A 27,129-nucleotide genomic window follows, 5' to 3' on the forward strand; every position below is an offset into this window, starting at 1 on the left:
TTTCATAGAAATCACTGACATTTTAGCACAGTGCCAACTGGAAGTGCAAACAGTGATAACTGTGTTGACCAAGTGATAGCAGTATCGCTTAGAATCGACTGTATGAGCGGAGAATGCTTCATGATTAGATCATTTAGTGCCAATGTGCAGAACGAGACATTCAGCGGGGCACTTTTGTGTCAGATGAGAGCAACAATACTGCTGCATTAGTATAATGTGGAATAATCTCTCATTTCAGATCCAGCCGTGGTCTGGTCCATCATTAAACAGAGGAATTTGATTTAAACGTGGGTTTTTCTTGCAGACAGATTACGAGGCCTGGAACGGTGGGAAGCCACACAGAAGGCTGAGAACAGGTAGAGCTCATAATTAGCTCCATTCATCTTCACTGGACCCAGGCACTGTTTTATGAAGGTGCATCTGAGTGCAGGCCCACATTTGATGAATCTCCCCTTAAATTAGCAGCCACCGGTGGATCGAGAGCCTCCATCACTCCGTATGCTCCCATTCATCATCTCATTAGGACCCTGGGCTGGGCTGTAAAGGCCCGAGGACTCCCAAAGAGAAAGGAGAAACTATGAGCTCCATCATAACTAAACATTTTGGGGATATTATCATTGCTGTTTACAAATCTGTCAAATCTGGCTTTTTTTAAATTTTTTAATTTTTTTATAAACTGCAATCTGTTCAACTCCCAAGGCCATTTCATGATTTGTAGGGGGGAAAAAAATCTTAATGTATCATGAGCAGAGAGTGGCACAGTTGTTTACTACCACGGGAATCTGGTGCCATTACAGCCCGAGAATAAATGCCAAATCCTTATGTAAACCCAGCCTGTGTATATGTTTATAGGAATGTGCTTCTCTTCAGGTATTTACATGAGCATGTGATATAAAGATTTGTGATGCAAGATAATTTGGTTAAAGTGTTACGGCCATTACGAGGCAGGAAATCTAGTGGCAGTCGCGGGGGAGTCCCAGCGTGCCATTTGTACTGCACTCTTTGCTGCAAAGTGAGCAGAAATAAAAGGTCCCTGGTGTTTACACTGCCCCCCCCAACCCCGTCCCTCTGTCACCCCTCTTTTTCCCCAGGTGGATGAATCTTTCAGAAAGCCACAGCAACACCCCCTGCCTGCATTTTTCCACAGACTCAGTGGAGGATGCAGCAGGGCACCGAGACGGCCCCTCGCCCTCGTCAAAACCCCCTGCCTTGCCCCAAACCCACCACTAACTGGAACTCCATGTGGTACATCCATTACCATAAAATACTCTGCTGCTCCCCACTGAAGGCTCGCTATCCTCCTCTGCCCTCCGCATTCCCTTTGCACACACATCAGCCTTTACACCTCCCCCTAAAGCTCCACAGCCACAGCCCCTGTCGTAAGACTGCTTACGCCTGCAGTTTTGAATTGGGCCGAGTCCAAGTTTAACATTAGTGGGGTTGGGGGTGGTTAGGAGGTTTAAGAAGCAGCATGCAGAGAGCTGCAAGAGGGATCACAGCCACGAGTTAAGCTCCGTTAAAAGGAGAAAAAAAAAAGCATCTGCATGCTTTGTAGTGAACGCGATGGTTTTGTTCAAGACCAAATTTAGAAATCAGTAATACCATACAGATGTTCATTCACATGTTTGAGAAGAAAGCTTAAGTTGTCTATGGGCAATTTATGCCCCTGCTGCCAAGGACAACATTAGTTACCTTAGGATTATTAATTTCTGTATGATGTTCCTGTGGAGAGCTGCAATTTATCACCAGCGCTGTGGGGACTCATCTCCCCAAGGAGGACCCCCACCCCCCACTTCTTTTTCTCTTACTTTGCGCATTTAGCCACAGTGTGCCGTCATTACCAGGAAATGGAGATATTTTAAGGCTCAGCTCTCTTTTATTTGGATTTTGTCCTCATCTCTTGTTCTGCAGAAATGCTGACAAGTCAAATTCTTGGTGCCAAAATTCTGAGTAAAATCCTGTCATTGTTTAATGCCAACAAAAGAGTGGTTCGTTTAGTCTCAATTTATTACGATTTCTTCTTTGTGTCGACACGTAGTCACACAGGCTTGGCAAATTGCTTCACGGGAAAGACAAAACCCAGTGTTGGCTCTTTCTGTGTGGAGAAAAAGTATCATCAGTAGTATGCATCATGTAGATTTATTTATTTATTTATTTTTTTTACATATTTGGGCAGTCAAGTGTTGATCACCTTTGAAACAGGAGAAAAAGATCAATATGCACATCAAAGCCCCAAAACATTACAATAGGTTGGAAAAAAAAAAAAAAGGGAAAAAGTATTTGCGCAAATTTAAAAGTTTAAACATATTAAAGAAAACTGTGCACAGGCTTTAAAAATAGAACTTATTAATAAAGTTATTCACTCAAATGACATATAAAATTGACATTCTGTAGTGGACTTCATAATTTAACTAAACATTAGGCATGTGAAAAAAGTAAGTGCACCCCTACATTTATTACACAAATCTGTTCATTTAAAATCAGGTCCGGATTCGCTGCCAACAATAAGAACTTCATGTCTTATTTAAATCTCTGACACAGCGTCTGCCATTCTTTTTGCTATTACATAATATGATGTGATCATCCAATGTCTGATGAGCTCTCCGGTGCCTTCCGTAAAGAGGAAGGGGTTTAAATAGTAATGAACAATTCCACTTTAAGGAAATTTATGTAATGGAGATTTCAGTTTGAGGCAAAAAGAAGTCCCCAAGAAACCTCAACGTTTACCAGAGGATCTGCAGGTAATTCTGAACCTGTGGATGTGAATATGCATATGTCTACTATGAGAAAAAGCTGCAGGAATGTGCCCTTCATGGGAGGTAAAGCCTTTATTAGAGCAAAACTGCAGGTTACCAGTGAAAATGCAAGCAAAGGCCGGTTGGAATAATGTACAACAATTGAAAAGCTTCACTTCTGCAGGTGTGTTTAAATAAAAACTACATTCTGGTCACATGATGTCATGTTATGAACTGAATGAGAAGAAAATATACGCATTATCACGAGTGCTGCTATTCTTAACTTGCAGGCGCAGCAAATTTTGATGGCAGGCTGTAATGAAACAATGGCCTAATAATATCCCGTGCCACGTAAAATGACAGTGCTGAAGCGAGGATGTGTCGCTCATCCTGCCTTCCATCGCCCGCTCAGCTTGCATTTCAGGTGGGAGGAAGACACGGAAGAGGGAGCTGATTCAACTGAGAATTCTGCACATCATATCAAACAGTGCTTGGAGATAATGTGAGACCATCTGTCCGAAAGTTAAAACCAAAAGTGGACCTTTAAACACTATAATGATGAGTGCACAGCAAATCCACAAAGGAATGATCCAGACAGATGAAATGGATGGGGCCTGAAATGATGTCAGATTCTGGATTTAAATCCCACAAAATCACTGATATTTTTCTTAAATTAATCTTTGGATATGCCAATTTTCCTTGTGCCTAAAGTTTATCTGCAAATATTCTAATGTGTCACAAAAGCCAACAGTTTCCACCTTTTCTGATGAACATGAAGATATTTTGGTCCTCAACATTGGACCTTCAAACTATTGTTTCACGGTGAACATTTTTTAGTTGTTTTTTTTGGTGTTGTGTCGTTTCATTGTGATGGTTCATATTTAGCTGAGAGGAATGAAAAAAGAAAATCTGTTAACACAAAGGAAATCCAGCAATAATTGCTGGTTAAGTAAGTCGCGTATGGAAACCGAGCAATATGATCAACTGTTTTCTGCAGCTTATTAGGAAGTTCGGGAAAGCACAACTTCTTCCTAGTATCCCGCTAAGAGACCAAACCACAGCTGCACAGAGGCAGCGCTTATAAAATCATGAACTCCAATAAGTGGATTAAATGAGTGAAGTGAGGTGAGGTCACTAAAATCAGAGTTCCTGCAACTTAACCACAGATTTTTCATGTGTTCACAATGTAGACGTATTTAAACGCTTAGCTCGGTGTTCCACATAGATGGATAGTGACGGTGCTTTCATTTATATTACGCTTTACCCTTTTTTCTGTCAGGATGTTACACTCGTGAATGCTCATAATTAACATGGCCAAAGATTTAAATATTGAGGTCAGCACAGCTATGCATACAAATAATCCCTGAGAGCCCAAAGCACACTGCTTTAAATACTGCTTATTACATTTTTCCTACTCTTAGATCGGTGACACTAGGGCATCACTGTCTCAAAATATAGTACAAAAAGACTATCCACTTTCATCATCTGAAACTCAAATATATTTTAATGTGCAATTCTTTATTCCAGGGTCTAAATAACATGAATGAATGTGCACCCACGTTGGTATTAAACTGGCAAAACTGGTTTAAGCCATCACGTTGAGAGCGCTTTGAGGAGAACCACTCGAACTGTTGGAATCACTGTTTCAAATCCAGCATCACTCCAACTTCTTATAAAAGATCTGTAGCAGAATTGCTTTTGCGTGCTGACCAACAGAAGGCGACCTTCAGTTACAGTTTAACTTAAGGGATGCACCAAAACCTTGCAGCAGATACTTTGAACCACTGTAAGTATCGCTGTAGATTGAAAACAAGCCTACTGCTCAGCAGACATGAAATGCATCTATAACTGAGCTCATAATGCAGGTAAGCGTGTTTTATATAACTTCCCTGAACATGTATTAGCACACATCCATCCCTCCTACTCACATACTCACTCAGAAATAGAACTGTCATCTCGCCACCATCCCCTTATCGTCTAACTGCTAACAAGCCTATTTGCCTGTGACTGACGTTGATGTGATCCCTAAAGCCCCGGGCTTGGCACCAGATTGCTTCTAAGCCAAATTAAGCCTCTGTCATGCCCACCCCCACCTTCAGTCTAGTGCTACCCCTGCCATGGGAACCCTAAATCTTTAATGACGATGGAGAGCTCTGCGCGCTCCCACGATACAAAAGCGATGACATCTGTCTCTGTAAGTGCTGCACTCCAGAGCAACCCCATTTGTTCTATCCCCGCTTCTTGAAAAGAAATCAAATATAAAAGTTGCAGGAGGGCGGAGGCTGCTAAAAGAGGAAAGAGGAGGTGGAGTTAAGGAGGTTAAAACAAAGATCCTTTCTTCCTGAGGTTTAGTCCCCTGCCCAGTGGTCCCAACATGTTCGAAGAAGGTGTTAAAAGTGTTTCGGCTTCCCTGCTCTCACTGGAGCTCTGGCTGCAGCCCACCTGCTTACAACTGTTTCCAAGTCAACGGGGACCACACACCTCTAAATGTAACTCTATACAAGTCAATGTAACTTTAAAAGGCTTTGAGCCTTTGCTCATCCACTACCACTGAGTCGCAGTGAAATAACTTCTTATGAAATATTATAAGAAGCATATCGAGGCAAACAGAAAGAGCCTTTATTTAATTTTACTGTCCCAGCAAATTTGAACCAGACCGTCTCATATCTGACCACCAGTTTGTAAAAAGCGTTTATGCTCTCTATAGAAACAACATAAAGCATCTTAGTAAGGTTTGGGCCAGCACAGCTGGAGCTGACTTTGGTAATGACTGAAAATCTCTGGAACTCTAACTGGAGGGATAAACACTATTCTTTGAATAGATATTTCCTCTTTTGACGGCCGAGGTCATGGGATACAGTTCACATGATTTTCATCAGTGACTCCTTGTGCTCTATGGATGGGGTCATTGTCCTCCTGAAAGAGACTGCGCCCATCAGGAAAGAAATGTGTCATCATATGATAGAAAGGTGATCACTCAGAACAATGTGGTGTTTGGAAGAAGAGCCGAAATGCACCCACAGCACGAGAGCTCACTGACACCAGTTCACTCTGAGGGTTAAAGGCTCCTAATTTTACCAGTGATTTGTCACTCATTTGATCATACTGAATCAAACATATTCTCATGTTGCACTTGTAACATGCTGCATCTGAGTGATTTTAATTGAAAATATTAAGTATGAAAATGCACCCCAACATTTTTATTGCACTTCAGCCAACAATTCAAAGATTTATGACACATAGATCACATGTATCACAGTCCACAGACACAGTAAGCCAGCTGAGGACACATCAGGAGAGAAAGAGAGCCCTTTATTTAAGATAAAGGCATTTTGTTTTCTCTCCGTGCTTCTATAAATGTGAAGCCCTTCTCTCAGAATCAGCAGCAACAGATGCTCCTCTCCCTAAAATGTAAAGCATCTGTTCAATAGCAGCACTGTGACACTGCAGCTGTAACACTGTGAATGTTTAAAGGAGCACATTGCAGTTTTCCAAACTTACACATCAAATTACACCAGCGTCAGCAGGAACCCATCCTTTCAAAGCGCTCAATCACATCAAAATGAGAAACACTTTGCTGGAACAAGTGTTGCTGAAGAAAATACAGATGATGTTGAAAAGTCGGTGCTTCTTTAATCAGATCAGGTAAGTCTTCTTCAGGGTAATATATACTGTAATAGTGTTTAGATCATTTCTAAAACTATCGTGACTCACAAGCTTTAATGTGATTATTATGTAAATGCAGTTTGTCATATTTTACCATGTAATTTCTGTATAATCATCCATCCATCCATCCATCCATCATATTGTTGAGTTATAGGGGGTTTGTCAGTGGGTAACACAGCTGACAGAGACACAAAGAAAGTGAATAATGTAATGCACATTTATGAGCCAAATAGTTTTTAACATAGCTTTCTCATGTGTTAATGAGTATTTTGAACAAATAATGATTAAAGTAATATACAAAAACATGCAGAACTCAACCTAGTTAATCTTTTTATTAGCTGTGAGTCTGTGAAATAGATAAGTCTGTCCATTGCAACTCTCATCACACCGGGCTGCATTTTTAATTAGCAACTATATAAAAGAGAGAAAATTAGAAAATCATCACTTTTAAAATGCTGAGAATACATGTTAATAACAGTTTCCATATCCCGTAGGCTACTTATTACCTCAAATATATATTTCAACAGCTTGATCTTTCTTATATAAAATTGTATCACTCTTTTAGGTATGCCTCATAAAAATATCTTTGAAATGCCTTTTTGTAATGTGTGCTATAAAAATAAATTTCTTTAGTTTTTTAAATGGTGATAAAGTCAACAAGTCCTGTCACATTAAAAACTAAACACAGAGAAGGGTGGACAGGCACTGCGGTAGGCACCTATGAGTTTACTCCGGGTCCTTCTTGTTCAAGAAGAAAGATGGCGGCGTCCATGCTCTGCAGGAGGACGGTTGCCTTATGTACGACTTTTAAGCAGTTATCATCTTCTAAAGCGGTACTTTCTGTGAACTCTCAGTGTGGATTTCTGTTGCAAATAGCGTCTTATAACCCCAAACCTTTAAAGCTGAACCTCCGGAACCCTTACATCCCCGACAAGGACAGCGAGAAGACGCCAGAGTGGCAGAAGACAGCCCGCTACGACAGGAAGCTGTTCGGTCGGTACGGCTCGGCGTCGGGCGTCGACCCTGCATCTCTGTGGCCCACTCATGAGCAGCTGGAGAAGATTATCGCGGAGGAAAACGAGTGGCATCCCCCGCTAGAGGTGATGCTAAAGAACATAGAAGCCAGGGAGAAGGAGGAGAGCGACAAACGGCTGGCAAAGTAAGTTATGCTACCTGGCTAACGTCAGTGCGCCAATTATCGGACAGCTGGTCGTCCCGTCCGCGGCAACGCGCTGTCACAGTGCTCTCTTATAAACTTTTTGGATACAATATAATCTAATTTACATTTATTTTTACACCAGCTAACGTAAAATCGAACCAAATTAGAAATCGAATAAACATCCATACTTCCCTACTTACATCTTCGAAGTGTGACTGTCTTTACTTCCCTTCTTATTCTGTGCAAACAGGGAGAGGATCAGATGAATTGTTAGCCATAGAAAAAACAGCAGTTTTAAATATATAGGAGAATATGCGTGGACAAAGTCTTCCTCCGTCTTAAAGCGACATATTAAGGGAAAAACTGGTATGATAGTGAGGTGTTTGGTCTGTACATTTAGCGATAACAGCTTCAGTGCTCCTTCTTCCAGGTCTTTGAAGCTATAGTGGATTAATACAATGGATAAACGACATTCTTCCCTCATTTGGGTGTCTTTTAATTGTGGCTGTGAACGGCAGTCCAAAACGTTCCAGTTAATCCATAGTGTGTGATTTACATCAGTTTCATCACAGGATAAAGGCAATAAATTAGACCAACTTTGTATTGATTTGCAGTTGCCCTTCCTTCTCATGGGACCTAAACGGTGCCAGGAAGCTAACCACAGCATGCATTTTGGCAATGCAAGAGTCAAGAGTTCAAGTTTTCCTTGATTTGTCGCCTGTCTGAGGTGGCAACTCCCTGCTTCACCCCCTCTCCGTGGATTCAAACTGGACTATGGTCACCAACAGATCTGCCAGTGAGACTGTTTGTGTGTGTGTGTGTGTGTGTGTGTGTGTGTGTGTGTGTGTGTGTGTGTGTGTGTGTGTGTGTGTACGCGCATGTTTTAATATTTTAATTGGGCATCAAGTGTGAAGGAGCAGGAATGACAATTAGCACCTCTAAGTCATGGTCCTCAGTTGGAAAAGGGTAGAGTGCCCACTCTTGGGGTCTTGTTCATGAGTGAGGGGAGAGGTGAATTGACAGGCAGTTTGGGGATGCGGTTGCAGTGATGCAGATGCTGGACCGGTAAAGAGTGCTGTGCGTAAATGCAAAGCTGTCAATTTACTGGTCGATCTAAGTCCCCAGCCTCACCTATGGTCAAAAGCTCACAAATTTAGGCATGACTAGGATGGCTCATGGGTGAGGTGTTCCAGGCATGTCCTACTGGGAGGAGACCCCAAGGTAAACCCAGGACATGCTGGAGAGATTATCTCTCTGCTGACCTGGGAATGCCTCGGTGTTCCCCTGGGTGAGCTAGAGGAGGTGGCTGGGGAGAGGAAGGTCTGGGCTTCTCTTCTTGGCCTGCTGCCCCTGCACCTGGCCCTGGATAAGTGGAAGAAGATGGATGGATGCATTTTAATTGGGAGGAATCAGATGGATATTGTTTTTTGATTCTTGTGTTCTCAACCATCATGTTGCTGCTGCTAGTCTGAAATAATTATTTTTCTGTGGGCAAGGTTTTTGTATTTTTGTTTTTTTTGGAACATTAAAAAACGGCAGCTTTTTCCTCCATATTGTATAAATGGAACACATATAAACAGAGAACAGGAATAAAGGGCTCTGTGCCGGGGTCAGCTCGTCAGCAAATGTTTGAAGAAGAAAAAAACGAAATACCATCTGGCCCACTGGTCTTAATAGAGTGCAACTTCTTTAAAAACCTTAGCCACAATACTTGGATCATATCCTATTCTTTTTTTTTTTTTTTTTTTTTTAGTTGTTGTATCACATAGCGGAGCCCCTATTTGTGAACCAGTTATTTTAATATGAAAATGTGCTTAATGACTATGTTGTCATTTTGCAACATATTCTGTTCCTTTTGTCACATCCCTGTCTTGCACTAATCTTTTAGCTTAATCACAGATTGGGAAATTCTTTTAACTTTATCGTTCTCTGTATGGATGATGGCCTATTTTACTTATTCAAGAAATGCTTTCAAGATAAAGATGTCTTGAGACCTGAGGAGTTACAAAAAAAAAATGTCTGGTAGTATAGAAGCTTATGGGAGACAATGTTCATTTAGCAAATTTTGGTTCCCATTAGAGTCAAAAAAGATAAAACAGAGTATATCTTAAGGGGGCCTACCTTGTGATTCTGTTACTACTGTGTGTATGTGCAGCGTCCTTCGGTTTCACCATCAGATCCACGCCTCGCTTAGCAGACGTGGTTTCAAAAGCTCAAAATGGTAACATCAAAACAGTACCTTACTAACCAATGTGTGACATTGCCGTCCATCTTTAGTTAGTGTGAGGAATGTCCGAAAGCCTCTCTGCTTTGATTTGGTGTTGTGGTACCAGCTCTGAACTGACCTTAACTATACATAGCAATGCCTTAAAGTGAATACACAGGCATGTTGACGCCATCACGAGGATAAACCATAGGCAGTATAAAAGATGGGTGTCGCTTCCAGAAAGCTTTGCAGTGCGTGCCTAAAGTGTATTGTTTACCATGGTTGCTTCGCTTGAAATTAGTCCTTAAGAAAGTTGATCTGAGGCTGACGCTCATGTTAAGTTTTTCAGGGTTTTTGAATTGGTTTTACTTTGATGTGCTGTCATTAAAAATTCAGTGACTGAATCGCTTCTCCTAAATTCAGACAAAACTAAGGTTGTTACATTTGGCCCCAAAATCTCAGAAACATGGTATCTAAACAGGCACTTACTCCAGATGGCATTACTGTGACTTCCAGTAACACTGTGAGGACTCTTGGCGTCAGGATATGTCTTTCAACACACACATTAAACACATATGTAGGACTGCTTTCTTTCATCTGCTCAGCACCATCTTGAGATGATGTCACCTCTGCTTTTGATACTGTTGATCACAGTATGATGATAAACAGGCTTAGGGACTTCTTTGGGATTACTGGTGTTGTTTTTAAAATTGTTTGTGTCATATTTATGAGAGATCTTTTACTCTTTATATCAATCAAGTGGTGTTTGGAATAATAATCTTGCCTTGTGGGGTACCTCAGGGATATGTTTTGGGTCCAATTCTCTTTTTGCTTTATTCCTTCTTGGCCAAATTATTAGACATTACAATAATATTTCTTATCATCTCAATGCTGATGACATTCAGTTATACTGTTCTTTCAGAGCCTCTGATTTTTATAAATTGTCTAGTTTAAGTAAAGTATGGTTAAATGACAATTTCCTCCAGTTAAATACTGATAAAACTGAAACTTTGATTGTTGCTCCTGACTATATGATTTCAGACATTGGGAGACATCTTCAGCTTCTCAACCTCTTCTGTTCAATCAAGCCTCAGAAATTTGGGTGTCATTTTGACAGTTCAGTGTCCCAAACAGCTGGCTCGGAATTGTTTATCATTTAAGGAATAATTTAAAAGTCAATTACTGGTGTCAAAGGCTGAACTTGAGATGATTATTGACGGCAATAAATCAGCTTTGACTCGCCTTCAGATTGTGCAGAATGCTGTGGCAAATCGTTTAACTGGCACCAATAGAAGATCTCATATCACTCCAGTTTTGGCTTTTCTTCATTGGTTGCCAGTAAATTTTGGATTTCATTTTAAAATTTTATTTGTAACTTTTAGGGCCTTACATGGTCAAGCTCGCCAGGATATCTCTGACCTGCTGAAACCTCATTCTTCTTCTCGAGCTTTGAGATCATCAGGTCAAAGGTCGCTGTTTGCACCGCGCACTTGGTTCAAAACTCGTGGGGATCGGGCTTTTCAGACAGTGGCACCAAGGCTGTGGAATTCTCTTCCACTGTCTTTACACTGTACAGACTCCACTGACTCTTTTAAAAAGCAGCTGAAAACACTTTTACACAAACAAGCTTTTAATTAACTTGTTTTATGTTGTATTCTATTGCTTTATATTATGCTTTTATTGTGAAGCACTTTTTTTTTTTTTTTTGATCTGTGAAAAGTGCTACATAAATACATTTTTACTTATCACTGAAATTACAAACATCCTGGCTCAGAGTGGCGCTAAAAAGCTCATTTGTGCACTTATTACTTCTTGGCTGGGCTGTTTTATTATCAGATTATTCTAAAAGTTCCTTTAAAAGCCTTCATTTAATCCAAAATGCTGCAGTGAGAGCACTGATAGGGGTGGGAAATAAAGATGAGTGTTTCTTTCCCACCTTTGCTAATTGCTTTCTCATAAGGGCTTGCTTGATTGTTCGAATTTTGTCCTGAGTACTGTGTGGTCTTTACCTGAAGTGCCTTGAGGTAACTGTTGTGATTTGGTGCTATATAAATGAACCTGAATTGAATTTAAAGTTATCTTAATGTGGTCTAACATGAATATTTGTACCAAATTTATTGTAAAACTATGAAATTCTTGCCAGGACATTTCCCTCTGATTCAGTGTTAATTAACAGCTAGTATGATGGACAGTATTAACATCTGATATCTTTTCTATTTTCACCACAGAGAGAAACTCATAGCCGCAAACATGGCCAAAATGCCCAAGATGATAGCCGACTGGCGCAAAGAAAAGCGTGAAACCAAACAGAAGCTAAAGGAGGAGAAGGCTCGCCGTACAAAGTTGCTGGCTGAGGCCAGAGAGCGTTTTGGCTATGCAGTGGACCCCCGCAGCCCCAAGTTCTTGGAAATGGTTGCTGAAATCGAAAAGGAAGAGAAGAAGAAGAAGAAACTAATGAAGCGCAGGCTGAGGGAGGAACAGGCAACAGCCTCTGCTGCACCTCCTGCTGCCTCCTCGTAGTCTTGGACCGAGCCGTTTAAGACATAAATAACTGTGGGTCTGGGTCAGACTGCATTAGATAAGTTTGAAGATGTACTGTGTAACACAACTCAATGGAACAGTTAAAACCCACTTCAGTCCTTTTATTGTGTTGACTGACACCTGTAAGGATCTGAAGTTTAAACTTTTTGTTCATTTTTCAGGATCGCTCCATTACAGAAAACCATCCCAGAAATAAATACAGTCTCTGCACAGATGGCGTGAGTGTGTTTAAAACATGACAGAGTGCTAAGATAAGTAATTTTCATGAATGCAGACATTCATAAGAACAATTTATTTATACAAAAATAATTTTATACATACTGTCAAGTTTTTGAAAAGTGCACACCCCGATCAAAGTATGTCTCAACACCGACATAAGATCCAGTCGAGCACTTCAGGACCGGTGAATGTGAACAGCAGTAGTCTGGCCTCTCCAGCGCTGCCGTGCTCATACGGTTTTCTGCTGCACCCATACAGAATGGGATGCTAAGACATTTTAGAACGATGTGTTTGTGCAGCTGGACGTGAAACGCTGGAACCATCTTAACTTCAAACGTGGCAACAGCAGCTTTCAACCCTGCGAGGTCCAAGTTGTCATTGATAAGTAACACCAACCCTAAACTTAACCCTGCTGTTGGAGGAAAAATAAGAAATATGGGGCCAGGTTTAAATAGTTTTTGATGTTTTTCAGTTAAAATGTGTATATATATATATATATATATATATATTTTTTTTTTTTTCCCCTAATTGCTAACACTCAGAACCATTCTCAAAAGCCAAAAATCACATATTCTGATGGGTTTGGGGTACCTGGACCTCACAGGGATGATTACTGCATATTACACAGAGCTGTTTTAGTTCAGTAAAATAAATTCATTACATTTCATTAAGTCTTAATTTATTGCATTAAATATTTCTAGTGGCTTTGAATCACTTAAGATTTAGTGTATATCAGTGTAAACAATAAAACATTGTCTATAAAATAAACGGCTCCCATATATACAATCAAGTGTGTGTTAAACTGTGGAAGGTGGTGCATTTTAAGGTCCCTCAGCTGTGCTTCTCTGACAAGGATGAAAAATATTCTACAGATTATACCTTTGTCTAACTGTGGAGTGCATATAACCACATAAAAAGGTAAACCGGATCACAGCAATAGAATACCCAGTGTGCACTTGTGAGGGGAAATGGAGACTCCAGTGGGAGGAGCCTGTGCAGTCTTAGAGATGGGTGTCGTCATCCTCGCCGGGGTCAGCCTTGAGTTTGGCGAGAGCAGCGTGCACCCTGAACTGTGTACGAGACTCCATGGAGTAGTCTTTGTATCTGTGTCTGCAAATCAGAACAGGAGACACGGTAAGGCTGTGTCCTATAACACATTATAAACATGCATCCAACAGTAGCATATAAAATACATGGAAGCAGATGGATAATAATTGGGTGAAGTGTTTGTCATTGGCACTTTCAAAGGTGATTAGTCTTGAAGAACTGGAATCATTACTGCTTAATGGATAATACGTGCGCTTATAAAGGGGTAGAGCGACCTCTAGTGTTCCCTGCAGTGGCTGTACACCACGCAACCAGAAAAACAACTTTTTATTTTGCAGTACAATCCTATTCAACAGACCTGAAATTAAGACAAGTTTTAATTATAAATGTAGAGGTGATATTGGATAAGAAAATTAAAGAAATGCATGGATGAAGCAAATATTATATCAAAATATTTACCAATACAGTGTTGATGGACAATGTAAGTAGAAGCTTACAGAAAAGGGAACATTTTAAAGCGGTGTCACATGAAGGTTCAGCCATTTACACTATGCTGCCAAAAGTATTCACTCGTCTGCCTTCACACACATATGAACTTGAGTCACATCCCATTCTTAATCCATAGGGTTTAATATGATGTTGGCCCACCCTTTGCAGCTGTAACAGCTGTAGCTCTTCTGGGAAGGATTTCCACAAGGTTTAGGAGTGTTCATGGGAATTTTTTGACCATTCTTCCAGAAGCACATTTGTGAGGTGGAGAATTGGAGGAGAAGGCCTGGCTTACAGTCTCTGTAAAGGTATTCTATCAGGTTGAGGTCAGGACTCTGTTCAGGCCAGTCAAGTTCTTCTACACCACACTGGCTCATCCATGTCTTTATGGACCTGCTTTCTGCACTGGTGTGCAGTCATGTTGGAACAGGAAGGGGCCATCCCCAAACTGCTCAGCTGACGGCAGAAAGTTGGCGACTTCTGCTCACTATGCACCTCAGCATCCACTGACCCCACTCTGATTTTAGGTGGTCTACCCCTTCATGGCTGAGTTGCTGTCATTCCCACTCACTTTCACTTTGTTATAATCCCACTAACAACTGACTGTGGAATATTTAGTAGTGAGGAAATTTCATGACTGGACTTGTTGCACAGGTGGCATCCTATCATGGTACAACACTGGAATTCACTGAGCTCCTGAGAGCGACCCATTCTTTCGCTGATGTTTGTAGAAGCAGTCTGCATGCCTAGCTGCTTGGTTTATACACCTGTGGCCATGGAAGTGACCTGAATTCAATGACTTGGATGGACGAGTGAATTCTTTTGGTAATATAGTGCATCTTAACACAGCATAACAAGTGGATAAATGGGATAAATGTCTGGCTTCGCTCTGTCCAGTTAACTTGGTACATTTTAGCAAATAACCTTTAGAAAACCTCATCTTCCTGATTTTACATTTTAGGTTTCTGTGAGCTTCACAAGAATAATGATTTTATTTACTTTTGGACACACGCAAGTTGTTTTGTCGTATTTAAATTTTTACACTATGCAAAGACAACCGGTCAAGATCCCCTGCTGAGTTCAAACTGAGCGTCAGAATGGGAAAGGAAGGTGGCTTGACTGACTTTGACTGACTGACATCATGTGCTCAAACTAAACTGAAAAATGTGTGGCTATGTGAGACACAGTATGTGGGCTAGCTCAGTTGAAAGGCAGCGGAATAAGGTTCCAGCTTTCTGACAGTGCCACTAAAATGGTAGAAAACTAGTAACAAAAAAAGTATAAAAGATAAAGCTGCAGCCTGTGGACAATGAAGGCTTGCATACAGGAGTAACTTACTTGGCCTTGTGCAGTATCCTGATTGCGTCATCCCTTCTGCCTTGGTCTATGTAAAGCAGACTGAGCTCCACAAGACAGTTGGGCACCAAGTAGTGGTCAAACCTGATCTTCTTTTCACTGCAAAAACAGGAGAGTTAAATATTAATATAGCATGAAAATACCAATGTGCCATCCCTAGGAATGCTATTTAAGCAGCTGGGTGTCGTGCTGCAGGTTGGCAACTAATCTGGTGAATAAACAAATGTCTGTCATGAGGACAGTCGGTGTAATTTAAGCATGAAATTGTTCTCGATTGCCACGCAAATGTTCACATTGTGACACAGTGAGATGAGAGTTTTATGGCTGCAAAGTAAACACGGCACTGAAAAAGCATCGAGTGAAGAGTTACCCCGAGACACTTTAAAAGACAGACTTGCAGAACCAAGCGCACACTAATGTGTGAAGCTTGTATCACAGGTTTTTGAACCCTCTCGTGACATATGATGTAGTAAAACTCTGGAGTATTAGATCCTCTTCTGGCTCCAAGTCAACAAAACACCAGTGTTGCCTAAAAATGCACTCTGATTTTCCCTTGCAGTGCAAAGACTGATATTCCTTTCTACACATGAGATTAATGGATTTTAAATAAATTGCTTTCACCGTAAGCAAGAAATAACTTGCACGTGTCTGAAATCAGCTTACCTGGAACACACTTTGTTAAAACACTCTTCAGCAGCCTGGAGGAGACCTTGATTCTTCAAACACAGACCCTTCAACATGTGGATCACACAGCGGTCATCCACTGTGTACTCATTTTCTGCAGAGGGTGGAGCAAACACTGTGAGCGAACATGAAAAATTCCCTGTTTCATGGTTTGGAAAATGGCAGCCATACCAGGAGTTTCCAGTAGAGTGCGCTCTGCCTCCACCAATGTCTGCATCATGCCTTCAGTTAGCTCTGGCCTCTTGCTGATCATACTGAAACCATTCCACATGTACATCATTTCCTGTAATGAAGCAGTTCATACTTTTACTCAAAAATAATAGGCATTATATGAGTTTGTGTTTACTTTCTTTCTCAAGTCTCACCAGCACTGGTACAGGTAACCTGACCGGGCAGGCCGCCTTGTAGCGTCTCGCTTTACGGATTGCAAACTTCTCCGTTGGAGGAGACTTCCCTGCTATCTTCTGCTTTAAGGTGGGCACTTGTCTAAATATACAGAAGATAAACAAAGAGATAAACGCATGATTCACTTAGTAAGATCTGACTCTTTTTTTTTGGCATTGTGAGAGGAGTGCAACAAGCTGAAAAAAAAAGTGACTTATTATTATAACACCGTGAAGTGAATTAAGAAATCTGTTTGAATATATATACATATATTAGCAATAATTTGATCTAATGAATTTAAGTCACAGTTTCAGTTCAGTTTGGTTTTCTTCATATTCTAGAGGGAAATAGCTGGCCCTTTAGCTGCCAAATGTACCACTGTGCTCATCCACACACAGTATAAAACAGGGGTGTTCAACTCCAGGCCTCGAGAGCCGGTGTCCTGCAGGTTTTAAATGTGTCCCTGATCCAACACACCTGAATCAAATGGCTGAATTACCTCCTCAGTATACAGTCAAGTTTTCCAGAGTCCTGCTAATGACTTCTATATTTGACTCAGGTGTGTTGAAGCAGAGACACATCTAAAACCTGCAGGACACCGGCCCTCGAGGCCTGGAGTTGAATAGCCCTGGTATAAAACATGGAAGTAGCTTCTGGGTCAGAAAAATGAAGCCAATGTAGAAGCTGCATTCTATCTGAAGGCCACCAGGTGGCGGTAGCTGTGGTTGCAAAAAGACTTCCAGTGGTATAGACGTCTTTGGGAGAGCAGCTTCCTGTCTTGACTCCTAAACATTTTCTTGGTCATGCCATGTTTCAAAATGGAGGGTTATATGTTGTATGAAACTGCAAGCTCATTGGTCAAAGACCCTCCTGGTCACATCTGTGGGTAGAAATGCTCATTGTGAGGTTTTGAAACTGGACTTCAGAAACCGATGAACGGCATCACAGTTGTTATGTTCATCTTTTATACCGTCTATATTTTAAACGCAAAGCACAGAGACATTTATGGGAAAATACCACATGTCTGACAGCATCTATACTGATAAGGAGTAGGTGAGCCAAAGGACTGTGATGCCTACTTACCTAAACAACTCTACCTCATCCTCACCAAAAGGCCTGGCCTCATCCTTAGGCAGCATGCTGAGGTAAGCAGCTTTCATGTACACATACATGGCCTAACAGGGAGAACCATAAAGAAGGGATTCAGGCACTAAAATCTTCAAAATATTTGACGAGCAGGAAGATCATCCCGATCCTCTCCCAACATCATTTCTGTACCTTGGACCACCGACTCTCCTTGCTCAGCAGGTCAGCGTAGAAGTACGCCATCTTCCACGCACGCTTGTAGGTGAAACACCACATCAGCTCCCAGTAGCACATGTGGTGAAACTGCTTCCACGTCTGCTGGGCCTTACAGCCGTCTTCAAAGAGCGTCACCGCCTGTAAGCAGGGAGAGATGAAACTGAGGGGAAGAAGAATAAGCACAGTGACAAGGCGTTTGAAGTTGTGCATTAAATATTAACGCTAGGCACTGGTTTCTTGGAGCTCATTTGCTTAAAAACATAGCAATGCTACCACAGTAACCAACTTTTTTCCTCAAGAAGTGAAATTAAGTCATGTTATGGTCACATTTTCTGAAACACACCTCATCAATGTTCCCTTTGATTTCCTCAGTTCGGCCAGCGAAGAAGAGGAATATGGCTCCCTGGAAAGAGAGGGGGAAAATGTACAATTCTAAACACTTGATTTCAGCTCACTGTTACTTTCTCATCTGTCTGCAAGCAGGCACATCCTACAGCAATCATTCTTGGCAGTGTTTGACCAAGACATGCACATTTTCCTTTGTATGCACTATCTGAGCTCTGAGTTTGTTCTCTGGGATGGGCTGTGAGTAAAAGGTGGAGCGGAAAGAGGGACTGAATTTACAAGAAGGTGAGTCAGGTGGAAGCAAGCGGAGGAGAGAGAGAAAGATCGCGTGAGTGGAAGGTGGAGACAGTTTCAGGTCAAATCAATCAGGGTGCGGATGGATGACAAAAACAAAGAAACAATGCAAATACACGGAGGGACTCCTGAGAAAAATCACTGTGTGAAACTATGGCGTGGTGATACTACACGTTTACAAACAACAAAAATCTCTGGCAATAATGAATGATTCTGTTTTGTCTTTATGGCCAAAATTTCCATTAGTTATGATAAATTTGTTCTCACCACATCTTATCCAGAGGATTTAAACCATCATACGGATCTTTCACTGCATTTGGAACCACAACTACAGCAAGTAGAGTTGGTCAGAGTTTAACAACATTACTTAATGCAATTTATTTTTTGCCATGTTCCAAGAGCTTAACAGCTGCTCTACTATGTGAATACAGCTGCGTTCTTCCACTTATCCGATTCAGGGTTGCAGTGGGGCTGGAGCCAATCCCAGCTGTCATGAGGAAGGAGGTGGGGTAGATCCTGGATAGGTCACCACACACAGAAAGATCTGAGCTGGCCAGTGGATTTGAATCCAGGGCCTTCTTGCTGTGAGCCATTGCTGCTAACCACCACATTACTGTGTGACCCTCAACTAATTTAAAATACTGAAAAAAAAAAAACTAAGTTAAAAATTCCCACTGCCCTCTGTCCCATCAGCTAACATCAAATCATGAAATCTTCACATTTAGGATATTTAAAAAAAAATGCCAGCATGTTTGCATTTTCCTTAAAAAATGATGTGATCATCAGAACAGTTGATGGTTCAAATCCATTTATTAATCAGCCAGTTGTCACTGTGCTGAGTACAATGCAGTCAATTTTGTAATAAACCAAAACTGTAATAAATAGAAATGACCCTTTAATAAAGAACTCTGGTTGAATAGTATTGCCCTTCCATAAAGTTGGTGTGTTGATAATAAATAAGGAAGCAGTCAAATCTGAAGCAGAAAACCAACAGATTCTTCTCCAAGTACTTTGCTGGCAAAGTCAACATCTTTCCAATTCCAACACTCTCTTTATGCAAACACAGATGTATTTAAAGAGCAGCCAGTGCTGCTTCCAGTTACTAAAGACACGCTGGCACTGACAGGACTGCAAACAAGCTTGTGTTTCCCCCCCCCCCCCCCCCCTTTCTATTGATCAAACTGTCCCTGAGCCTAAAAGAGATTTTATTTCCGTGTACCTCACAACATGGACGCAAACCTGGAAGCTATCCTGTGCTGCGTTCCATAATACTAGAGCACTAGTCTGGTATCCACTTCATCCTTAATACACACTGGGTGTCAGTGGTTGGGTGATACTAACTTTAATAGATTTATCTGTCACCCTGTCTTTAAGGCTTTTTTTTTTAATGCTTGAATCATAGTTAAATATATGGTAGAAGCTCTGTGATGCAGTGACTACCTCGAGAGGTAGTACCATAGCTGCTGAGCTAACTGCTGAAACAGGCCAACTGGTCCCGATGGAGCCCCGAGCAGTTCAATAAAACAGCTTCAAACGTCTTGGACTCATTTTTCATTTTATCCATTTCGGTGAGACATTTGCAGGAGACTCGCACACAGTGGGCTAACAACATCAATACCAGACAGAAGGTCCTCGCTTTTGTATGAAGTGATTTATTCTGTCATCAGATCATTAGTGCTACTCACCCGTGGGTAGCGGAGACGGAAAGGTTTCAGCAATCTCTCAGCTTCAGCCACCTCTCCCTCACCTGTCCCTAACAGGACAAAATGGAAATATATATATGATACAGACATCTTCATAGGAATGATTTAAGTGTGAATTTTAGCAGCATTTTTGAATTACCTAGTATGAATGTGAGGAAGGTGTAGTAGCAGAGAAGTAGCAGAGCACACAGCATGGAGCGCAGGTTCATCCCTGTCGCACCGTCATGCAAAAGAGACAGACCATATTCCTAAAAAAAGGATAAAAACATAGAAAAAAAATTATAAAGGTGTGCGTTAATGAGTAAATACACAAAGGTGGAAGTGTGTGTTCATATGCACCTTGTCTCCGGAGAAGCCTGCAAACTCCAAAACTTTGAGTATCCGTGGAGGGAAGAGAGAGAGAGTCTGTAAGCAAAGAAGATCTGATAAACTGTAACATAAAAACACATAATTATACACAAAGTGTAGCCACCCAGTAGTGTAGAAATACACTGTGGGACATACCAGATTAAACGCCCCTATTCCAAATGCTATTCCTCCCTCTAAGTGAATGTGGCTGGGTCCTTTGAGACAGGTGTGAGATTTTATGAAGGAATGCAGTTCTCTGGATTATGAAAGACAACTGTTTCAGTTTTCTAATCACATCTCGTATCATGACAACATTTTACTGCAGAGGTTAATGAAATGTGACTGAAAAAAATATATTAAAGGGTTCAGGAAACACTTGTGAGATCCAGTGCACGGCACTGCACTGTAAAAGTGATACACATTTACTTAAGAAAAGCCTTTTGTTTCATGGATCACTTACTTGTAAATAAGGTAACTGTTTCGTACTTTGATCCCTCCTTTGATAAAACTCACCATGTTCTCATCCTGCACGAAAGTGCAACAAAGTCATCATTTAAAATCACAGGATTAAATGCGTTCATTTGGATTAGAGACGCTCTGTTACATTTTAATTGTGTGTTCTATTAGATAGATTCTCCAACTTGTGCAGCCTTTGGAAAACTGGAGTTTGTGCTGTTACAGTATGTGCCTATATAACTGTTACTTTGTTTGAAGGATATTAATCTACTGCACCTGCAGGAAGGTGAGAGCAGCTCTTTGGAGTTGACATTCTGCATAACAGACTTCTGCATGGAGCTGCACTGCAAAAACACATCCATACATGCACACATTAAATAACAAATGATAGAAAATGACCATAGTCAACTAGAACAGTGTAAAATCCAGGTATACAGCGTGCTATGAAGTTCAGCTACCAGACAGTAGCATAATACTCCATTCTTTTCTGTCTTACACCTGACTGATCACCTTTAATCTGACCATCTGCGTATCAATTCAAATATGTTATTTATATAGTGCCATTTGACACTAATAGTTATGTCAAGGCTTTTTATATTGATAAGGTAAAGACCCTGCAATTTTAAACAGACAGCCCCAATGATCAAGCAATCCTTTATATGCAAGCACTTGGTGGCCGTGGAGAGGAAGAAGTAACTTTTAACAGGTAGAGACCTCGAACAGAATCAGGCTGAGGGTGCGGCAACCATCTGCTGGGAATGGTTGGGCGAGTGACTGGTTCAACTGTGGCAATAGTTTGGCTGCTACATCACTAGATGCTCACAGCAAGTAATAATAAAAAGTTGTCTGAACATGTTCACTAACAGCTGGGGTCCCTCAGGGATTAGTGTTGGAGCCTCTGTTGTTCATTTTCCTTTTTCAAGCTTCTCTCATTTGTTTAAGTCATTTCTAGTCACACTATCAAAGTAGCTCTAGGGGTGCAAGCATGGGTCTGCAAGCCAATCGCTTGGCTCCAGTCCATCTCAACATGAGTTGTTGTGTAATTTTGTGGTAACATTAATAACACGTCCACCCATCCCTTCAGCTTCAACTGTAATTCTGACCTTTTTTTAGCTCAACTATCATTTTAATGTTTTTTTTTTTGGCTAATACATCAGTTTATGACAATATATCTGGATTCCCATCAGCCTCAGCTGTACTTTATGGAAAACACTACATACCAAAATTACATTACAGTGCATTAGTATGGTACCACATTAAACTAAGTTGGCACACAGTAGAAATGATGCATGTTTTAGATCAATATTTTAGCATTATGACTGTGAGCATGTTGGTATATCAGTTTATAATGTAACCTTTTCAGAAGATGTTAGTGGGAAACTGTAGGTCTTTAAAAAGGCATTTATGTATGTGATGGCATAGAGAGAAGTTGGCGCCTTTTAAAGTAAAAATGCCTAAAATACACATTACCCCACTGCATTTATTGTCTCAGAAGGATCTCATTTAAAACTACAAAAGTGAGGCATTCAAGCCTTTTACCTTCAGAAAGTGAGCTCCCTGCTGATTTGTTAGAAAGACTGGAAGATTTCCGTCGAAACCTGAAAACAAATACCAAACAATACTTCAGGACATTCAGACGCTGTCTCAAAACTGCAACCATATCTACTCTGACACATCAATCATCCGCTAATCAAATGTGCCCAGTCAAATTGGTAGTATGTTCACAGAAGAGCCATAAATGTAAATGCAGCTCTTAAAATTTGCCTCTATGGCTCATGGACTGTGGAAGGCGAGTTATCCAAAACGTGGATGGGGATCTTTTTAGGACTCAATCTGGGGGAGACGATCTAGACTTCCTGACCTCTGGCAGACCTCCTGGGCACTCTTCATGGTATTTCCTGCATTGCTGATGTCATCGTGCTGGAAAGTCATCATGGCCTGCATTTCCAACACTGTGGCGTAGATAAGAGCATGGTACATACTCTCATTCACTCTACATGGAAAACATGGAGTCGCAGGATCAACATCATACACCTCATACTGTAAGCAAACACATGCAGTTACTGTATGACCTATGCATTTCCCTGCTGCGCAAAGATAAGAGTAAATATCTGCCTCTTTTTATTCTCTATATCTCCTCCACCAACCCAGTCTTGTCTTGTGCACCGTGTTTATTTTGCTAACATTCTGTTAGCTGTTGAATCAGTCAGACCTTGGGCGTCAGCTTCAGCAAACACTTCATATCCTGGAGAACTGAAGCCTGACAGCCAAGCCACTGCTTCACAGTTCACACCATATAAGTCTTTGAATGTCACCAAAGGCTAAAATACTGCTGACATCATGCTCAAAATGTACCACTATGAATGCTGTGAAACGAAGGCCGCAGCACACTACAAGCATATGTAGTGAGAGCCATTTAAAACCTCTGGAGAGCAGAGAGCAGCAGTTGTTCTGTCACCTTGGTCGCAGCTTCTCCAGGCTCTCATTGAAGTGGTTGTTAAGGAAGAGATCCAACGCCTCCATACACTCATCCAAGCACTCTTTCAGGGTCATCTCAGAGGAGCTGCTGCACATACACATGCGTGTAGGCAAAAACAGACACAACAAATGCACACAATGGTGACTCAGGGTAATGCAGTAAATGACACAAGATCTATTGGCGTTCAGCGATCAAAATACCTGCGGGTTACTACATCCGCGTTTCCATGCATGCATGTTTGCTTTTGTGAGCCTTCGCTTAAAAGGTTCTCTACTAAAACAAGTCATTATTGAATAAATAAGACAAAATATTAGAATAAAAAATAAGGTAGCCCACATCTAAACGATCTTTTTTTCCCCCCTTTTTTCTTTTGGCTCACTTGCTGCTTGTAGTAACACCCTCTGCTTAACTAGGTGAAAGAATGCAAAACTACACGAGTCTCCTTCCTGGTGCAGCAGCCCGGTACTCTTATCTGGCACTGTTTTAAAACAAAGTGCGATAAAACATCCAAAAATCGACTTATTCGCGTTTCCTGGTGGAGACAGTGCGAATAATCACATTTATATTTCTGCTCAGGTGTTTTATCATCGTCTGCCTTGAGATAAGCATTTCTATAAAAACACTTTGGTGGAAACAAGTCCAACTTTTGACGTGTCCCTTAACTTGCAGTTGCCTCCAGTACTCACTTTTCCGCAGCTTTCGCCTCTTTCCCATTGGACATCCTCACTCTCCGGGCGGCGCGCCTCCCAACACCTGTTAGGAGCTCAGCGGCACTCGCGGAAAATCAAGATGCATTCAGGTCTCAGACCGCGACACCAGACTCTGACACGGGACCCGTGGCGTACAAGCTGACAGGAACGCTGCGGAGTGTTTGCTGTCAGTTAAAGTGATCAGAAGTAACAACATACACTCCTCTGCGCTGATCCAACAGTCTGATACTGCGCATTGCGCAATAGAAGCGCAGCACCGCCTCCTCGTCCGTGGCACCACTGCCACGCAGACACAATATCCGCAGATCGCGGTCAGTGCTGCAGCTGCTAAACATCCGTCTTCACATTGACTAAGAAGTTCAGTAGCTTTTATTACTGAGTGACAGACTTTTACCCTCAAAAGTGAAACTGTTGAGATTTTTTTTTTTGCGCTATCACAGCATTTGATGCCATATGGAATATGACCATTCAGCTATGATAGGTGAGGTGACAAAAAGCGGGTATTTAATTCGTTGTTAATCAGAAAATAAAGGCAAATTATTTGTTTACTACTTAAACCTCTGATACAAAACATCAGGAAGATGTGAGTTTACTGTAACCTACATGTCAGCTCACGTGTAATTCTACGGCACCGTCAGCAGGGGGTAGTGTTGTCTTATTTATTCCACACGGAGACAATCGGCAGAGGCGCTTCATCATCTAGGATTCTAATTTTTAATTTATTTATTTATATGGGAACTTTCTGTGTGGAGTTTGCATGCTTTCCCCGTGTCTGGGTTCTCTCCGGGCACTCTCTCACAGTCCAGAGACATGCAGTTAGTGGAGTTAGGTTAACTGGTGATTGTAATGTGATCGTTGATGGTTGTCTACGTGTTAGCCCTGCGACAGACTGGCGACCTGTCCGGGGTGGAGCCAAACACTTACCTCTACTACCCACCTCTATGACCTGTTTGTACGATAGCGGTGGGCTTGTTTGACAAACAGTGGTAAAGGCAGGATGAGATGGTGGGCAGTGGGTTAGAAGACAATGGACAATGAGCAGAGTTATTATACTTTTAGATTTTTATTTTTATTTTTATTTTACCTTTAACCAGGAAAAAAACATTGAGATTAAAATCTCTTTTTCAAGTGTGTCCTGGGTATGAGAAGTATACACAGAAACAGAAAACAGCCATACAAGTCATAAGGATAAATAAGTAAAAAAAAGCACGTCATTAGAAAATTAAACAAAACATCTACAGCTCATTGCGGTCATTGGCAGGTTATTTAAAAGTGCTTTAAACTCACGTATTGAGACCAGGTCCTTAAATTTTTGAATTTTGTTCCGTGTAGAAGGAGCAGTCAGTTTATAATTGTGATTTTGTTTTGACGTTTAGTTTCATTTAGTGTTCACAGTTTACTTGTTTCAGTTTTGTTTTTATTGTTTGAAAACGTTTAGTTTTAGTGTTGTTTTTATTTCTTGTAGAGAGAGTTTGAGTCCTTTTGAGTGCCGTCTGATCGGGGTTTTTTTTTTTTTTTTACTTATTTTTTATACATGCAAATAATTGTATAATCACGCACCTTAGCTGTCTCCTGGTCTCCTTTAGTGTGCTGAGCTGGTCAGTGTTCTTCTTGTTATAAATGTACTGAATTGTTGATTTGGCCATTCTTAAAGTTTTTGCTACCAGTCACTTTTATTGACATCTGTTTGGGGATCATGTTTAAAATTACAGTGAAACACTGTAAAATACAAATTCAAAACTCTGAATCAACTTCATCATTTATCATGAAATAAGCAGAGAACAGGCCATGAAACTCAGGCAACTGTCAAATTAATTTTGAGCCTCTGTAAATGGGGAACTGTGTATAAAAATGGCTGTTATTCCTAACATGTTCATGCAAAAATATTTGGTAACAACATTTGAATCAAAGCTTGATTCACATCTTGATTGTTTGATTTAAGGGTCACCTGATCCAGCTCTGACTATAAGCTTTATCAAAAAGGAAAGTTTTAAGCCTAATCTTAAAAATAGAGAGGGTGTCTGTCTCCTGAATCCAAGCTGGGAGCTGGTTTCACAGAAGAGGGGCCTGAAAGCTGAAGGCTCTGCCTCCCATTCTACTCTTAAGTATCCGAGGAACCACAAGTAAGCCAGCAGTCTGAGAGTGAAGTGCTCTATTGGTGTGATATGTTGGGATGATGACTTTTCGGTCAGGTGGATGGTCGACTGAGAGGAGGAGGGTTAGTTAGTTAGTCAAAAAAGTCTTTGAGATAAGATGGGGCCTGATTATTCAAGACCTTGTATGTGAGAAGAATTTTGAATTCTATTCTATATCTAACAGGGAGCCAACGAAGAGAAGTCAGTATGGGAGAAATATGCTCTCTCTTTCTAGTCCCATAAGTGGCCGTGACCTCTCCAGGCTTTCTGAAGGACTTGTCTTTTGTTATTTTAGATATTGCCTGCATTTTCACTCACTTTCAGTCAAGTCCTTGTTCCTGGTTATTTTCAGAGGAACCCCAACAAAAACATTATGGATATGCTCCACGGACCTACATAGAGAGTCTTTGTTGTTGAAAATTGTTCAATGTTGTATCAAATTCCTTGAATGTGTATTTATAACTGGACATTAAAAGTCAAACTGAAGAAACAAAATTAAAGAAGCTCCGTTAATGCAAATGCATTCATCCATTTCCAGTAAAGGCATTTATTCTAACCTCCATCCATCCATCCATTCGCTTCCGCTTATCCTGTTCAGGGTCGCGGGGGGGCTGGAGCCTATCCCAGCTGTCATAGGGCGAGAGGAAGGGTACAGCCTGTACAGGTCACCAGCCTGTCGGAGGGCCAACACAGAACACAGAAAAGACACACAACCATCCACACCTATGGGCAATTTAGAGTAGCCAATTAAGCTAACCCCAATAAGTGTATATCTTTGGACTGTGGGAGGAAACCAGAGAACCTGAAGGAGACCCATGCAAACACAGGGAGAACATGCAAACTCCACACAAGCCTCTTTCCTACCAACAGA

General features: G+C 41.1%; 2 protein-coding genes across 4 annotated transcripts; one reads left to right on the plus strand and one right to left on the minus strand.

The window, feature by feature from the left end:
- The first annotated feature begins 7,145 nt into the window (after nucleotides 1–7,145).
- On the plus strand, nucleotides 7,146–12,521 carry gadd45gip1 (growth arrest and DNA-damage-inducible, gamma interacting protein 1). Its single transcript, XM_030735599.1, has 2 exons — nucleotides 7,146–7,560; nucleotides 11,995–12,521. Exons 1-2 carry the CDS (start codon nucleotides 7,160–7,162, stop codon nucleotides 12,284–12,286), a joined length of 693 nt encoding a protein of 230 aa, XP_030591459.1. The 5' UTR covers nucleotides 7,146–7,159; the 3' UTR covers nucleotides 12,287–12,521.
- Nucleotides 12,522–12,573: 52 nt separating this feature from the next.
- On the minus strand, nucleotides 12,574–24,328 carry LOC115784342 (tetratricopeptide repeat protein 39A). Of its 3 annotated transcripts, none has more exons than XM_030735543.1 (18): nucleotides 24,100–24,328; nucleotides 23,393–23,497; nucleotides 22,796–22,927; nucleotides 22,474–22,532; nucleotides 21,211–21,278; nucleotides 20,939–21,003; nucleotides 20,635–20,734; nucleotides 20,470–20,535; nucleotides 20,270–20,378; nucleotides 20,113–20,180; nucleotides 18,132–18,191; nucleotides 17,765–17,926; nucleotides 17,570–17,661; nucleotides 16,468–16,588; nucleotides 16,274–16,385; nucleotides 16,082–16,196; nucleotides 15,401–15,517; nucleotides 12,574–13,636 (listed from the first exon to the last, which is right to left on the minus strand). In XM_030735543.1, exons 1-18 carry the CDS (start codon nucleotides 24,132–24,134, stop codon nucleotides 13,528–13,530), a joined length of 1,695 nt encoding a protein of 564 aa, XP_030591403.1. In that variant the 5' UTR covers nucleotides 24,135–24,328; the 3' UTR covers nucleotides 12,574–13,527. The 3 variants fall into 3 exon arrangements, with proteins under 3 accessions (XP_030591403.1, XP_030591402.1, XP_030591404.1); XM_030735542.1 differs by having other exon boundaries at nucleotides 23,393–23,500; XM_030735544.1 differs by lacking the exons at nucleotides 20,939–21,003; nucleotides 21,211–21,278; nucleotides 22,474–22,532; ... (1 more) ...; nucleotides 23,393–23,497; nucleotides 24,100–24,328 and having other exon boundaries at nucleotides 12,576–13,636; nucleotides 20,470–20,501; nucleotides 20,635–20,651.
- Between the last annotated feature and the right edge of the window lie 2,801 nt (nucleotides 24,329–27,129).

Source organism: Archocentrus centrarchus, chromosome 8, assembly GCF_007364275.1.
Source record: "Archocentrus centrarchus isolate MPI-CPG fArcCen1 chromosome 8, fArcCen1, whole genome shotgun sequence".
Lineage (NCBI taxonomy): Eukaryota > Metazoa > Chordata > Actinopteri > Cichliformes > Cichlidae > Archocentrus > Archocentrus centrarchus.

Coding starts and splice junctions, on each gene's coding strand:
- gadd45gip1 (XM_030735599.1), top strand. CDS start 7,160: ATGGCGGCGTCCATGCTCTGCAGGAGGACGGTTGCCTTATGTACGACT. Junction 7,561..11,994: donor AGCGACAAACGGCTGGCAAA/GTAAGTTATGCT, acceptor TTTTCACCACAG/AGAGAAACTCATAGCCGCAA.
- LOC115784342 (XM_030735542.1), bottom strand. CDS start 24,134: ATGTCCAATGGGAAAGAGGCGAAAGCTGCGGAAAA. Junction 22,928..23,392: donor CTGGAGAAGCTGCGACCAAG/GTGACAGAACAA, acceptor TTTTCCATGTAG/AGTGAATGAGAGTATGTACC. Junction 20,379..20,469: donor CAGGCTTCTCCGGAGACAAG/GTGCATATGAAC, acceptor TCCTTTTTTTAG/GAATATGGTCTGTCTCTTTT.